We start from the raw sequence: 16,792 nt of genomic DNA on the forward strand, positions 1-16,792 counted from the left end.
TGTGTCGTGCTTTCTTGCGGGCGAGGGACACGACAATAGGTAGTTATCCTGTATGGATAATAAAATGGAAAAATATTTGAAAGGGAAAAATGTATTGCCTTAGGCACACTGTACTACCTTATGGGACTGTACACTCTTGACAAAACCTCAAGAAATAGTGCAAACTTGCTCCTGGAATGGCTTCTAGAAGCATAGAAAAAGAATGTCCACATAGTGCAACTGGAATACCTGAATTGGCATGATGGATGATGAAGGGATTAAAAGGTTCTTAGAAATGAGCATGGTGAAATAGATTTGTTAACTTACTTTTTTTTTTTTCAGTATCAGGGAATGAACCCAGGGATGCTTAACCACTGAGCCACATCCCCAGCCCTTTTAATATTTTATTTAGAGACAGGTCTCCCTAAGTTGCTGAGGCTGGCTTAGAACTTGCAATCCTCCTGCCTCAGCCTTCTGAGTGGCTGGGATTACAGGCATGTGCCACCACCCCCAGGTAAAATAGATTTGTTATATATGACCAAAAGGGCCATCAGACATAATGTTCTATGGGAATGTCCACAGAACACATCATTTACCAGGGGCATAAAGAATGTGCTGATGATAGGGATACCAGAACTACTGAAATGTCCAGTGCTGACTCTGAAGGCCAGGCCTGAGTGTGAGATGATATGACAAAATTCGGCTATTCACTATTGCTATTAGTGACAATATGACTCAGACACAATAGAGGTCAAGGAGCAATACTTAACCATTCTTATCATAAAGAATGGTTAGATCAGAATGGCAAGTAAGACTTGAGGACATGGTTAATACAAGGATCCTTAAGGACAAAATAGATGGGGATCCAAGAATGACACGATTTTATTCTAGTCGAATAAGGCAAGGAGAGATGACGGGTGACTGGCAAGTAGAGAGCAATAATCTCCCCCCAATTTAATCACTTGTCCTATTTCTGGACCTGAACTTCTTTCCAACATGACACCACTGTCTGAAGAGGTAAACAGGACCCTAGAAAAGATTCTGCATCACCATGGCAAATACAAGCAATAAGGATTCCCCCAGCCCTTCACCAAAGGCAACTATGGCTACTTACTCAGATAACTGTGCAGGGGAAAGGGATTACCCAGAAGGCTCAAGGGCTATTGGACACAGGGACAGAACTGACAGTGATATTCAGGAACTCAAAGCATTATGATGGTCTTCCTGTTAGAATGAGGCTTATGAGTACCAGGTAATAAATAGAGTTAGCAACATTCCAACTTACAGTGGGCCAATGGTCATATGAACCCAGGGATATGAAAATTCTCTCACCCTCTGTCATAATTTAGTATACAGAACAGACTGTATGGATACCCTGTAAAATATCATGCTCATCTAGTATAGATTTCTTGATAAAGGGGTACTAGAGATGGTGATCACACTGAGGGTCTTGATAAGACACATGATTTTAGAAGGTAGAAGATACTCTGAAGAATAAATTGTGACCAGTGACATGCTACATCAGTTAAAAAAAAAAATTAAAGTTGTTTCTTCTTCTTTTTTTTTCTTTTTCTTTTTTTTTTTTTGGTACTAAGGATTGAACCCAGAGACCCTTTACCACTGAACACATCCCTAGCCTTTTTTATTTATTTTTAAGACAGGGTCTCATTAAGTTGCTTAGAGCCTCCCTAAATTGCTTAGGCTAGCTTTGAACTTGTGGTTCTCCTGTCTCCACCTCCTGAGCTGCTGGAATTACTGATCCCCAGATCAGTAAATTTTTTAATTATCTAAGTCTCTGGAGTATGCTAGGTTAACCCTTCCAAGGATGAAATTATTACATATCTCCCACCATGAAGAAGGAAAAACAATGCCTAGGGACTGCTTTGGTTTATAAAGGTAGCAAATTCTGTATTTAGGACTCAGCTTTGGTCCTTATATTTAATAACATAAAAGGCCACCAGTTTGGGACTGTGGATGTAGCACTGTTGTAGAGAACTTGACTATCACACATAAGATCCTGGGTTCAATATCAACTCTTGGAGGTGGTGGGGTAGGCTGCCAATTTTAAGAGGAATCCAGAAAAGGAAAGCTCTGTACTGCTCCAGGCTGTAATACTAACAGGCCTTAACTTGACCCTATGATATTGATGCTATCAGTGGTAGAAAGTATTCTGAGTGGAGTTTATGGGAAGCCTGAGTAGGGGAATCACAGAATATGTCTCTAGGGTTCTGTACAAGCGTATGTCTTCTGCAGAAAACAAAAAAATCTGCTTTTTAAAGAACTCCTGGCATGCTACGTGGCCACTTGACAACATCAAGTGACTATGTGGTCACAGAAGGTACCTGACCATGGAAAACCAAGTGGTCATATGGTCAGAAATAGCAGTTATGAGTTGGGTTCTATCAGTTCTATCAAGTCATAAGGTTTGGAGTCAGTAATAATCTCCCAGAAGAAGTGGCAAATGCAGGTTTAAATGTAAGCAGGACCAAAGAACATTACAGGATATCTGAGCAGGTAACCAAAGCTCCATTGCATGGGCCCCCTCCTTCAACCTAAATTCCCTGCCATAGGGGGAACTGTACATAAATAACTGAAGAAGAAAAGTCCAGTGTGGGTTTATGGATGAGTCAGCACAATATGCACATATAACTAGCGATGACGATCAGTTTTATCACATAGGCTGTCTCAGAACTGGATTTAGACAAATGCAAGAGAGGCAAAGGGAGACAAGGGTTTTTAAAGGTAAAAGTAATATTATATAAATTACTTTTAGGGGCTGGGGAGATAGCTCAGTTGGTAAGGTTGCCTTATAAGCACAGGGCCCTGGGTTCGATCCCCAGCACCAAAAAAAAACCAAAAAAACAAAAAAACAAATAAATTACTTTAAAACAATCATCCATGCATGGGAACCCTCCTTTCATGGCCTTGTCCTGCTCCATTTGTCAGGATTTGACATAAGTGACTCCAATTGGAAACTTTTCCAATAGATTAAAGACTTAAATGTAGGATCTGAGACTGTAAAAATTCTAGAAGAAAATAGAAGGAAAAAACTTCTTGACTGGCCTTGGCACCAAAAGTATAGCTAACAAAAGGAAAAACAGACAACTGAACTACATTAAAAAGCTTCTGCACCACACACGTGAGCTTGCGCACACACATATAATCTCTTACAACTTAACAGCAAAACAACCAAATAACCTAATTTTTATATGTTAAAAAAATAAATTTTTCTCCAAAGAAGATTTACATTATGTTTTCCTCTAATTTGGGATTGAGATATTCCCCCACCAAAAGTGACAATAAATTCTAGCCTTAACCTATTGGAAGGTCCAGGGGATTTTGTCATGAATCCTTATAGTGTGCCTTTGACTTCTTTATGCTAGCAGATGGCTTAATGTCATGGCGTCCAACCCATGATCAGGTGTCTCTCACGTGAAACTTGTTTACATGGCAAATGACTTTGTAGCTCTTGTCTGCCCTATGTCTAGTTTACTACTGCCAAAGCACCCATTCTACAAGAGAGCCCTGACCAGTAGAAAATATTCTGGTGTGGTAGTCAGATGAGACAGAGAGGAGGCAACTTATCAACATATGTGAAATAACGAGCAATTTCAGAGAGAAGAGGGCGCATACCTCACAGCCAAGGTGAAGGGGAAAGCTGTACAGGACATATACACTCAACCACAGGTGAGGAACAAGAGATGAAACAAGAGATCTAGGGCCTGAGTCTTTATTGGGGTCCAGAGTGCTACCCAAGCACATTTCCCATGGGAAGTTCTAACAGTGGGTTTACAGCAACCAAGTACAATTTCTATGGAGTCACTGTGACTAAGAAGTGATCACTATGACATATTTGCACAGTCCAAATAGGTTATGTGGGGGAGGGGTCAGTGGGGCAAGACAAGTAGGCAATCACATAGGGAAATATCAACAGGAGCCTGTTATATAAGGCAAACCTCTGGATTGATCACAGTGAAAACTGGGGAAAAGTAGAAAAATGGAAACTGTGTCAAGGGAAGAATGAATCAATTAACACTGATCAAAGGGTACACAGTTTCACCCTCAAGATGAATAAGTCCTGGAGACCTACTATAAAGCACACTATAATACATAGTTAACTATATTATACTGTATTTATAAAAATTTGTTAAGAGGACAGATTGTATGTTAAATGTTCTTTAAAAAAGGAGAAAAGAAGAAATTTCTAGCGACAATAGTTCATTTCAGGAAACTGTATAAAATGATTTTATTGGTATACAACTTATCATCAAACTCACCAAGAAGTTCCATCATGTACAGTTTTTTTGTACTGTAATAATATCTCCATTTTTAATAGTCTGGGTATCAACTGTCCATCTCTGAAAGTACTTCTAAGTTTCCTGCTATCTGGTTCTAAGATTCAAAAAAATGCCTTTAAGGAATTTCTTTTATGGTTCTATCTTAAATTGCTTCTGTTATTTCACATACTTTGATGAGTTGCCTCCTCTCTGCCTCACCTAACTGCAGCACCAGGGTCTCCATGCATGCAACTGCCCCGGAACACCTTCCAGTGGGACAAGGTGTGGAGGTGGAAGCTAGTGATAACAACGATCCTAAACCTGTGCAGGTCTGGGCTAATATATGTGCTTGTGTCTTACATTTTTCCAAAAAAAAAAAAAAAAAAAAAAAAAAAAAAAAAGTTGACAAGTAAAAAAGAGAGTTTAAAAAGTTGAAATAGAAAAGTGCTTATAGAATACAGATGTCAAAGAAAAAAACATTGTGTAGCTAGCAGTCAATGCATGATTTAAACTAAGTGTTCTGACAAGTCAGAAAGTTAAAAACATTTTAGTTTACAAAGTTAAAGTAACCTAAAGTTACTTTATTTTGAAACTATGATGTACTCAAAATAAATATTTTTTAAATTAAAAAATATTATGAAGAAAGAAAAATATCTTTTATAAATGAAGCATGGCCTAGGTGTCATGGCTCCAACAGTGCAAAGCACTGTCCCAGGCCACTGCATTCACTCACTGCTCACTGACAGACCAACTTCCAGACTTACAAGTCCAATTCAAGGTAAGAGACCTATGAAAGTTTATGATTTTTTCTCTTTTACACTGCACTTTTAATGTATCTTTTCTGTGTTTAGATACAAAAGAATAGGGCTGGGGAGATAGCTCAGTCGGTAGAGTGCTGGGTTCGATCCCCAGCACCACCAAAAAAAAAAAAAAAAAAAAGATACAAAAGAATAATTGCCACCATCTACAGTATCAGTACAGGAACATGCTGTCCTTGGAACAGAAGCAACAGACTATATAGCCTAGAGCCTGGGTGTGTAGGAGGCTACACCATTTGGTCTATACGAGTTCACTCTATGATGTTCTCTCCATGACAAAAATCCCCTCATGACACATTCTTCAGGACATATTCCTGTCATTAAGTGATGCATGACTGTGCTGAAAATCGGCCAAACTTCTTCACAGAGACCTACAGCCGATATTGAGCACAATGGTACCACCAGGAAAGTGAAATATCCACACACTTCAGGGATTACTAATCATGTCCGAAATGACAAATTCACTGGGACACAAACCACCATTCATATTGGAACTAATTGTTACTTTAACAATTAATGGAGTTGGGGCTCAAGCTTGTTTCAAATGGGGCTTGGTGGGCTTGAAGGCCCTCAAGGGGGAGGTTGCCACAGTTCCTGAACTCAAAATGGGAATACTCATGCTTAGCAACAGGAAAAATCTCCCACTAAATACTGGACCCATGGTGTGGAGTCTCTTTTAGTCAGAAAGATCACACATGTGTGCCTCATGTCCCCTCGCCTGCATTCAAGCCAGTAGACTTACAGAAATGTTGAATTTTAGGGAACTGCAGGAACAACTCCCTTTCAGACTTAGAAAATATGGGTAATGACACGTATTTGATATGTGCGATGTAAGTGCATCATGCACAATAATCATCATGATGCAAATATATTTAACCAGTAGGTAACTATAATTATATTCCCTGTTTTAGACATAGTATGTTAACTAAACAAACCAACATAACCAGAGTCAGCTATATAACTACTTCTCAGAAAATGCCTTTTCCTCTATACAATTTTAAATGCAACCAGGAGTTGTCTGAAGCACCCTGGCTAGATCACTGATACATTTTTAAGGTCTCCTATCAGCTCTCCTGATGCCACAACTTCTTCCTACTCATCCTTCAGAACATCACATTGGTTCACTCCTTTAATTATATTAGTATGACTGGATCAGATACATGTGCAGAGTATTGTTCTGATTATCAGGACATGCAGTAAACATGTCTGTGGAAGATACATGGAACTTCTATGCTAAAGAAAAACACACTTAAAACTTAAAACACGTCTTTGAAGAAAAATAGCATAAAGAGGTACACCATGAAAACATTAACCAAAAGAAAGCTGATTTAAAACCACATCATGGCAAGGCACAGTGACATACACCTGCAATCCAAGCTATTTGAGAAGCTGAGGCAGGAGGACTTCAAGTTCAAGGCCATCCTTGACAACTCAGCAAGACCCTGTCTCAGAATAAAAAATGTAAAAGGAGCTGAGGATATAGCTCTGTGGTAGAGGGCCACTGGGCTCAATTCCCCAGTATATACTCCCCCCAAGAGGGGGGAAGGGTTGGAATTAACTCAGTGGTAAAGGGCCCCTGGGTTCTAGCCTCAGTACCAGGTGTGTGTGTGTGTGTAGGGGGGGGATACATATTAGTGATAGAAAAGGTTAAATATTAACAGGATAAAAGAGGTATATGTTTATGGTAAGAGTGATGATTCAAGAGGTTTTGTATATACTCAAAAAATATTTTCAAAATATCCTAAATAAGCCAGGTGCAATGGCATAGGCTCAAATCCCTTGGGAGGCTGAGGCAGGTAGATTTCAAGTTCAAAGCCAGCCCCAGCAACTTAGTGAGGCCTAAGCAACTTTGTGACACCCTGTCTCAAAATAAAAAATAAAAAGGGCTGGGGATGTGTTCAGTGGTAAAGTACCTCTGGGTTCAATCCCCAGTACTGGAAAAAAAGAAAAAAAGAAGAGATTTAAAAAAAAAAAAAAAAAAAAAGGAAAAAGAAAAAGGAAAAGAAAAAATGGGAACATCAAAAAGTAGACACAGGAAAATTCAAAATCTAGTGAAAGATGTTAATACATCTTCCACGGCCACAAATAGAAAATATGAAAAACTATTTTTCGGAAAGAATAGTTAAGCAACAGTTCAAATTAATCTAGACACACACATTCACCCCAAAACACTGTGTCAAAAAAATACGGAAAATGCATTATTTTCATATTCACCTGGGATATTTACCAAAATTAATTCTCAGCTATTGCCATACTCAGTCAATGTCAAAGAATAAAATTGAATATATGTTCCTTAATCACTGCAGAATTAAAAACTATAACAAGGAACAAGACAAAAAAGTAGCCAGATGTTTCAAAATTAAAGAAACACCTAAGTAACCTATGTTTGAAACAAAAAAATCAGAATGGATAATGGAGGATATTTGGACTGAGTGCTACTGAACGAAATCACATTAAAAAAAAGAAAAAAAAAACCTTGCAGGATGTGGCAATGGCCATGAATACACAGATGGAGAATTTTAGCTTTCAGGGTACGTATCAGAAAAATCTTTAAATTGAAAATATTTTATCTGAGCTATAACCAACAAATTAGTGACACGAGAGTCAAATAAAACTTTAACAGAGATATAAGTACAAACAGAGACATTAAAAGCAAATATAAAATGGGAAAAATCAATGTAGCTAAAGCTGGTTGCTTGAAAAGAATAATCTTGATAAATCACTAGCAAAACTACTTCAAGACAACACTGAGAAAATACAAGCAGATATCATCAGGAAGGAATGAGGAAATGCCACTGTATTTCCTACAGGCATATGAAAAGATATTCTGAAAAAATTCATGCCACAAATAGGAAAGCATAAGTGACTCAGATTAATTCCTTGAAAACCACAATTTAATAAACTAGGCATACGAATAAACAAAAACTAAAGAGCTCTCCATCTCTGAAAGGAATTAATCTGTAAACACAGATTTCACAAAAGACCCTTATCAAACTTAGAACTTCAAGGAAACAATCACACGGAACAACAATGAAGGAAGAAGACCAGAACAATTTATGCCGTATAACTTTCATACTAGAGCACAGATATGAAGACCCTGCCACTGTGGTCCAGGGAGGAAAACATCTGAGACACAACATTTTCTCCATTGTGTTTACCCACATTGGCTAAAGCATGTTTGAGGCCAGAAACATAATTTAATGTCTTTGTCTGCAAAAACTGGCTTCATTGCCATCCAATACCTGACCTTTCCAAATCTTCATCTCTAATAAACATCTTGCATTCTAAATTCCAATTCACTGCCTGTTTCTGGAGCACTCAACCTACCAGAATGATAACTACAAGAAAGCACCAAACATGCCCAGCGTCAGGAGAACACAGGGAAAGGTTGGGTTCATTAGAGTAGAGGTGATTAAAGGAAGACCCCTGCAGAACAGGCACCCGGATCTTGGAGGAGGGTACTGGTGCTTCAGGTACTCAGAGGAAAACCACTCAACTAACCCCAGAGCTGCAACAAAGATCTCTGAGGGGCCAGTGGTCAACCTCTGCTGGTACATCTTTGAAAATATGAGGGTGGTTCTACTAGTGACAACCAAATGGAATCCAAAGCAAAACAGGGCTACTGTGAATGAACGCAATCAAATTAATGCAGATGGTAATATTAAGTACTCAGGAAAGACAGGTAAGAAAACCCTCTTCTCCCCTCATCCACCTCTCCAGGCCTACTTCTTTTGCCCCTTTTTGACAAAGCTAAATGTGCCAAACACAAATGGGTTTTAGAGGCACATCCTGGGAATACATAGAATAAAGAACTGAGAGGTCTGGAATAGAGGGACAAGAGCTTAAAATCGTCTTTGGTCAGAAAACAAAAAGATAACTTCTGTCCAAGTGTGGGGTTGCATGCCTGTAATCCTAGTAGGTTGGGAATCTGAGGCAGGAGAATTGCCAGTTCAAGCCAGCTTCAGCAACTTGGTGAGACCCTGTCTCAAAATCAAAAACTAAATGGGTTGGGGATGTGGCTCAGTGCAGAGACCCTGGGTTCGATCCCTGATGTCCCCAAACCTCAACAAAGACAAATTCTGGGGAAAATGAACCTTTAATGTTGTTTAATACACTAAAGAATATGTAAGAACAGGGTGGGAGTCCTTTGCCGTAATGCCTACAGCTTATGATCCTGACATGACAGACCTGTGAATCTTTGTTGAGAAAGGCATGTCCTCATATTTCTCCATATTAAAAATTAGAGATCATTTAAATATGAACCTTAGTCTTCTTCTTCTTCTTCTCTCTTTTCTTCCTCTTTATTCTCTTCACCTTCTTCCTCTTTCTTTTTCAGTCCCACACAAGGCATAAAGAAACAGCATAAAAATAGAACAATCAAAATAAGGAACCATAAAAACACTTGGCTCCAGTTTCCTATCCCATTTTTAGTCACATTTAACTCTGGCTTGTGTTTCTCAGGAGCTGGACCACTATCTTCACTTCCTCCATTGCCTTTGTTCTTACAGTCCGGAGGTGACCAGTCCCGGTCACAGTGACAGTGCTGTTTATTATTACAGACCCCTCTCATGTTGCAGGTCTCAGGATGACAGGTTTGGGGCAGTTGAACAATACTGGCACACTTCTTACGAATGCAGATCTTTCCTGGAGCACATGATGTGCCATCTTTTACTTGACCAATATCAGGTATGGACATCCCTAAATGATAATCAGTGCCCCAACAAATGTTATCATGCAAGTGAAACTGATACACTGTAGAATGTTGTGGGAGAATGGGAATTTTGCTCACATTTTCACACTGAACTCTTCCACACATGATATCAGGTTTGAAACATTTGGTATATATTGTGCCCACAATATCACAGTGTCCAAAACGATTTCCTTGGGTGTTGATTTCACTGTAGCATCTCTGAGATGCACTCCTTGCACCTGTACCAAAAATCTCTTTACACTGTATATCATGGCTATTACATCCCTTTTTGTAGCAGTAGTCACTTTCAGTACAGGGGATTCCATCCTGCACATACACATCATCTGGGCATTGATGGGATGTCCCATTGCACCACTCTGGAAGGTCACATTCACTGACCTGTTGTCTACATAAAGTCCCTGGTGGCATGAATTTACAGTTTTTGCAACAAAGACCAGAAGCACAGGAGGCTCCAGGACTCAAAGTGCAGTTAAACAGACAACAGGGATCTTTTGCACACTGATGTACAGTTCCACAATCACACTCCTCTCCTTCCTCAGCTACTTGGTTTCCACAGTACTTCAAAGTAAGGATATTCCCTGCATAAGGAGGAGGATAAATACATGTATTTAAAGTATTGTCCCAAAAATTGGCATAACTGCAGTTGCTAAATTTATTTGACACCTTTCTGTAGGGATACATTATGCACCACTCTAATGCACACACACACAACTTAGTGTCATGCAACATACCTAAATTATGACCAAGCTCATGGGCCACAGTAAGTGCAAAAAGGGACAATTTTTCGTTTTCAAAAACATCTACTCCAGCGTTATAAGGATTTAGGCATATTCCGCTAACATAGGCAACACCAAGTTTTACGCCAATCAGTTCTTTTATGAAAAGATGTGCAACATCATGTCGAAGACGGGCATCAAGTTGAAAATGCTTCCAAATTGCAAATGCCTCCACAACTAGGTCTAAGTCAACACTGGTAGGAATTGGGTTTCTTGTACTCCAGATTTCAATCCCAGTCAAAATTACATCAACTTCCAAAGGGTAATACAACGAATCCACTATATTGACAGCATTAAATACATCCAACTGCACTATTGACACATTACTTTGAGAGAAAAGATATCTAACATGGTCCACGACCACTGCTAGCTCAATAAACCGCTTGTGGGTCCACCAACCCACATAAGAACTTTGTTTCAGAGTGAAATTATATGATAATTGCAATTCCAGTTGACGTGTTATTTTCTCTTCTGTTAACCCACATCTCATAGGTGGGAACTGTGTCTCATTAATGTCTATCTTATACACCAAGTGTTCAAATGTAGCAGAAAGCTTAATTGGCTCAATTTCATATGCAAGTTCGTTTATCTGTAGCATTCCTTGAAAGCCCCCAGAACAAGCACTGAGGGCAACCAGGGACTCAGGGACCCCCTCCACAAAACCGTGATAGAAGCAGTCATCCTGGACAAAGGGCTGATCCTGATGGAGGACATGCTGCTCTGTGTAAGTGAGCACTGGGAGGTGTGGAGAAAGTAACAGCTTCTTGGCCTTCATGTGCACAACGTGTCTGTGGCCTCCAAACCGCAGACTATAGGAGAGCCAACCCAGAGCCTCTGCACCTTTGCCCCCGGTGATAACCTTCAAGGGGATCACCACTTCTGGGGAGGTGAAATACTGGGAGGGCCTGGCCTGGGAGAGGCCAGGAAGGCACAGAGATATCCCAATCCAGAGCAGTAGAAAAGTGACCCTGATGTGCACCAGAGTCTCACCCACTGCCATTATGGAGTTGTCACTGTGGAGCCATCTGTCCAGAGAAAAAGGCAGAGCATGAGGAACTGCTGGTCTGGCTCCTCCTTCTGAGCTGCTCAGAGTGCTGGGCTGATCTTTACGGATCTGTTTCCTGGTAGAGTTGGACCATCAGAGCTGTAGTACTGAAAGTGAAAACAACAAGAGCTGGAATGGGGTGGGTGGTACAGGAAAGGTGGGAGGTTTGAAGAAATAACATGCATGGGATTCACATATTCCAATGTAAATGTACATATCTACGTATATGTTTGTGTGTGTGTTTCTGTATATAAACACATATACATATATATGTGGGCTCCCAGAGATATAGGAAAATGTGACATAGGCAGATGACTGCCAAACCTGGATCTTGGAGACTTTAAGATTCATTACATACTAGCTTGGTTGGTTGATTTTATGGTGCTGGGAATGGAACCCAGGACTTTGCACACACCAGGTTAACCTCCAGTTCTATACACTGTTATTTAAATATGTAAATTTATAAAAAGTTTTACATTTTGAAAAGATCTATCTTACCCAAATTTCTCTGCCTCCCCCAAACTTACTGGCACCCCACGCCTTCAGCAAACATGTGAATGACCCAGACAAAACCCATCATTCTTTGTCACTTTCAGTTACTTTATTATGCAGTTTGCTTTAGCTCCACTTCCCCAGCTGCACCCCAAACATCTATGTAGACCCAATTCTAAGCTGACAGTCAAAAGGCCCCACCTAAAGGTCTCGCAAGTAATGGAAGATCTCCTCCAATTGATGAATTTTATCCTTGGATATTCAGATCAAAGAAGGTATACTGATGAGGTGACAGGCGGGGGAAGTTGTTGGGTGCAGGGCACGTAGCCACCTGCCTCCAACCACAGCTTGGAGACAACAGCCTTCTCTCTGAACCCTTCTCTCACCCCCTCCTGTTCTAAATCCTAAGAGGCTCATTTTGGTCACTCAATATAAACTCAATTCTAGTTTTCACATGGCTGGTGGCTTACCTGAATCGATCCATTTCAACTTCAACTTTCCAAGGAAAGCTGCATGGAGAAGAGTCAGCCTAGAGTTCATTAAAAAGTTCATAAGACCATAGCAAGTGGACTTTAAAACCTCACGACTATTGAAAACAAACTTCCTCTCAGGTAAAAGTTAATTTGGGTCATTTACTGACTTTGTCCCAAATGCCAAATTAATAATTTGCCTAGTCTCTGAAATCAGAGTTAAAAGAAACTTGGAGACACATTGTTACCACCTACTGTGGGTCTAAATGTAGTAAATAAGGACATAACTGGGATCAGCAGCACAGAGCATGAGCAGTAAAAGTCTTGGCACTGAAACACAACAAAGCCAGGTACCCATCTAGGTAAGATTCCAAAACCAGCGAGTGACTAATGAATGCCACAAGAAGAAACCACCATCCCCAGACAAAACCTCTTAGGGAAAGCATTTCTGATAAAGGTGAACTACAATCATCCATCAATCTCTTCATCATATCCTTGGTATTTATCAGAGTTTTAGATAATAAGTTGGAAGTGGGTAAATTGAGATAGGATTGTGAAAAAGACTCTAGAGAAGATAATAACATATATCACACATTGTCAAAAACATGAGGTTGACAGAAAAGTTTATTGAGAGGAATCTGTGCGACAGACAAGTCTTTGTCATCCGTGCAATACTCCAAAGACAAGTCCCTAAGGAACACTGCATTCCCGAGGATTACATGAACCCATGTCCATTCCACATTCCTTCCTGACATGACTACAACTTCAATCACCACGAGAATCTCCTTCTGCATCGATCATTAGCTCTTTTTTTTTTTTTACTTCAAAGAGCTATTTCAGACTCCTCAAAATGCCCACCTTACCATGTCTCCATTTAGTCATGACCCATTTCAACACTCCTCAAACATGGGTCACAAACCATACTAGGTCATGAAATCAATTTAGGAGGCCATAAGTAAATGAAACACAGTAGAGTAGAAAATATCAGGCAGCTCCACACACATAATATGTAACTTGCTATTACATGTCACCAAAAAACCAAGTGTTCTTATGCTATTAACTATTTTCTGAACTACCAACCTGAAATTTATAGTAGACCTGTTAAGCTACCGATGACATTCTGCACATTATGTTCCTTCATTCTGAACTGGCATCCTAAAGAGTTCTGCCTAGAAGGGCACTTGAAGGAGACAAAAAACAAAAAACAAACAAACAAACAAAATACCTCCTAAAAGATAAATACTACGTGTTCTCCTGTTTGGGGGTACTCTCTGCATACTCCAGCCATGCTTCTTTGCTCTGGTGATGACATTGGTTGGTGTCACAGACCCAGAGAAAGCTTCATCAAGTCCCTTCAAAGATACAAGAGCCAGCAGACAGTGTTCTCTCCTCAGAAGTCTGAGAACTAGCCATACCTGAGCAACCAACAGCAGCCTGAGTGTCCCTTTCTCAGATGTTCCACCACCAGCTCCGTCAGACCAGGACACAAATACCTTGATGCCAACCCCAACTCTGTAGCACCCTCCCTCAGATCTGACTGGTAACTTTGGGAGGACCTTCCCCCAAGTCCCTAAGGTACCACCACTGCCTCAGCATCCCTTTCTATGAGGTCCAGCAATCAGTTGCAGCTTTCCTGAGTTCCCAAATGACCAGCACCACCTAAGCAATGCCCTATCCTCCACATTCTGGGGCAACATCTATGAGGCCTATTATAAAAGCATCTAGGTGACCACAACCCCATTCTCTTGGAGAAGTAGCTCCTTTTGAGAAATCCTACCTCCTGTACCTCAGTGTTCTCTTCTATTCATTTCAGTCCTCTAATACCTGTTCAAAAACTTCCTATTGTAATTTCTCTTGGTGGGTTTCTCTGCTCTGGACTGGATCTCGACAGATACAGCACCTGGTACCAGGACTGATACTGAGAGAGAGGGAGACAGACAGACAAATGGGCATCTGGGATTGTCTTGCACATGTCCATGGCCTTAAACACACTGCTGAACTACCACCCAATGGGAGTGAGTATGGAGTACCATCACAATTAAATACATTTCCAGTCACTGTTGATTGTGATGAAGTGCCCTACTGTTGCAAGTGTCAGGGGTCCAAGTGACTACTGTGATGATGTCTGTAAGTGCCTCAAGGACTAGGGGTGGGCCAGCTTGGACAACAGCACCAAGACCCTACATTCTCAGATCAGAGAGTTTATAGAGATGGACATGAAAGAATCTCTTCTTTGTTTTAGTCACAGGACCAAGCTCACTGAAGATCAAAAAACTGTGGAGAATCACAACGTGAGTTAAACACATACATTTCCTGACATACTTGGGGGACACGTTAGATCACTAACAGAAAAGGAGAAAACTTGGGGATTTGAAATGAGGAATTCCAGGGGGACTTGGATGGTTCTGAGCTCTACAGTCTGAGAAATCTAGCTGAGACCCTTTAAGAACTTCAGGTGAGAATCTTACCCTGCAGGAGGCTGCCTACTCTCTTGAAGACATATACCTAATGGCTTTACACATAAACTAGAATATCTCAACATGTTTCTGTGGATCAGGTTCAACTCTTAATTAAGAGGCAGTATCCTATAATACATAATATTTGGAATTCTTCACAATATATTTTACAAAGGAAATCTATAGAATCCGTACTAATAGCAGAAAGGATAAATCATAAAAGATTCAGAGCATGTGTTTCATATAAAATTCAACAGGAATTTATAGTAATATAATAAATAGCTCCATAATATAGAAAGTCAATCTTGAGATACAAAAGAAAGAGAAAACTACAATAGCCACTTGTGGCTATTAATATTCTTCTCTCAGTATTTATGAAAATCAGATTAAAACCTAAGGAAAAAGGTTTGATAATCTAACTGAATTAACTAAATTGACATATATACAACACAAACAATTGCAGCACAAATTAGGTTCAAGTGCACATGGAGTTTTACCAAAATAAATGATATCCATGGTTATAAGGGAAATCTGAATAAATTTTGAAAATAAGAATTTTGCAGTCTATGTTCCCTAATCCTCTCAAAAATTATAAAATAAAATGGTATAAAGGAAAAAACATATTTAGTTGCTTCAATATTAAACAGCCTTCTAAATAACCTAGGGTCCAATATGATGAAAATATATAACTCAACCCTTTTAAAATACTAATTATATTCTCTATAGAAATAAACACCCCTAAATATTGTAGGGAACTGAAAAAGACCCACAATAGCAACATTTTATCTGAGAAAAAGGAACAAAGCTAGAGACATCATAATACTTGATTTCAAAGATACTACAAAGCTACAGTACCCAAAACATCATAGTAGTGGCATAAAAAAGGAGCCACATAGGCCAATGAACACAACAGAGAACCTAGAAATAAATCCACATATTTATAACAATTTTTCAAAACAAGTACCATGAAAATATATTAGAGAATGGAGAGTCTCTTCAATAAATGGTGCTGAGGAAACTGAATATTCATAAGCAGAATAGTAAAACTAGATCTTTATCTCTCACCAGTTATAAAAATCATCTCAATGGCCAAAGACTTTAATGTAAGACCTAAAACTATAAAGATGTTAGAAGAAGACATAAGAGAAATCCTTCAGGTCATTGGTCTCAGCACATTTTTTAAAAAATAATACCCAAAGAGCACAGGAAACAAAAGCAAAAGTAGATAAAGAGAATTGCATCAAACTAAAAGGCTTCTGTAGAGCAAAGGAAACAACAGAATGAAGAGACAACCTACAGAATGGGAGAAAACATCTACAAACTATGTACCTGAATATATAAGGAATGCAACACACCAAAAAACCAAATAATGTGACTTAGATAGGCAAATGATCAAGAGACATTTCTCAATGAATAAACAAATGGCAAACAGGCATTTGCATGGGGCGGGGGGAAGTGATCATGGACTGAGACCTCTAAGTGAGTCCAAAATAAATTTTCCTCTTCTAAGTAGTTTTTCAATCAGGTACTTTGGGTACAGTGATGAAAAGCTAACTAACACAAATTGTTACTGAGAAGTAGGGTTTTTGCTCTAACTAACCCGACCATGCAGTTTAGAAGCCTTGGAAACAGTTTGCAGACGGAATTTGGAATAATTTGGAAATGCAGGGTAAAGAATCCTAAGATTGGTGTAAGCAGAGCTTAACAGGCAATTCTTTAAAAAAATTTTTTTTTCTAATTTGTTCTTTTTAGTTATTCATGACAGTAG

The 16,792-nt window shown here is 39.4% G+C and overlaps 1 protein-coding gene across 1 annotated transcript; it reads right to left on the reverse strand.

Annotated features, from left to right (window-relative positions):
• Positions 1–5,394: 5,394 nt before the first annotated feature.
• On the reverse strand, positions 5,395–11,700 carry LOC124976623 (disintegrin and metalloproteinase domain-containing protein 20-like). Its single transcript, XM_047539400.1, has 2 exons — positions 9,510–11,700; positions 5,395–5,445 (listed from the first exon to the last, which is right to left on the reverse strand). Exons 1-2 carry the CDS (start codon positions 11,559–11,561, stop codon positions 5,395–5,397), a joined length of 2,103 nt encoding a protein of 700 aa, XP_047395356.1. The 5' UTR covers positions 11,562–11,700.
• Positions 11,701–16,792: the final 5,092 nt, after the last annotated feature.

The sequence above is a fragment of the Sciurus carolinensis genome, chromosome 2, assembly GCF_902686445.1.
Source record: "Sciurus carolinensis chromosome 2, mSciCar1.2, whole genome shotgun sequence".
Classification (NCBI taxonomy): Eukaryota; Metazoa; Chordata; class Mammalia; order Rodentia; family Sciuridae; genus Sciurus; species Sciurus carolinensis.

Coding starts and splice junctions, on each gene's coding strand:
- LOC124976623 (XM_047539400.1), bottom strand. CDS start 11,561: ATGGCAGTGGGTGAGACTCTGGTGCACATCAGGGTCACTTTTCTACTG. Junction 5,446..9,509: donor AACACAAGCCAGAGTTAAAT/GTGACTAAAAAT, acceptor TATCGGCTGTAG/GTCTCTGTGAAGAAGTTTGG.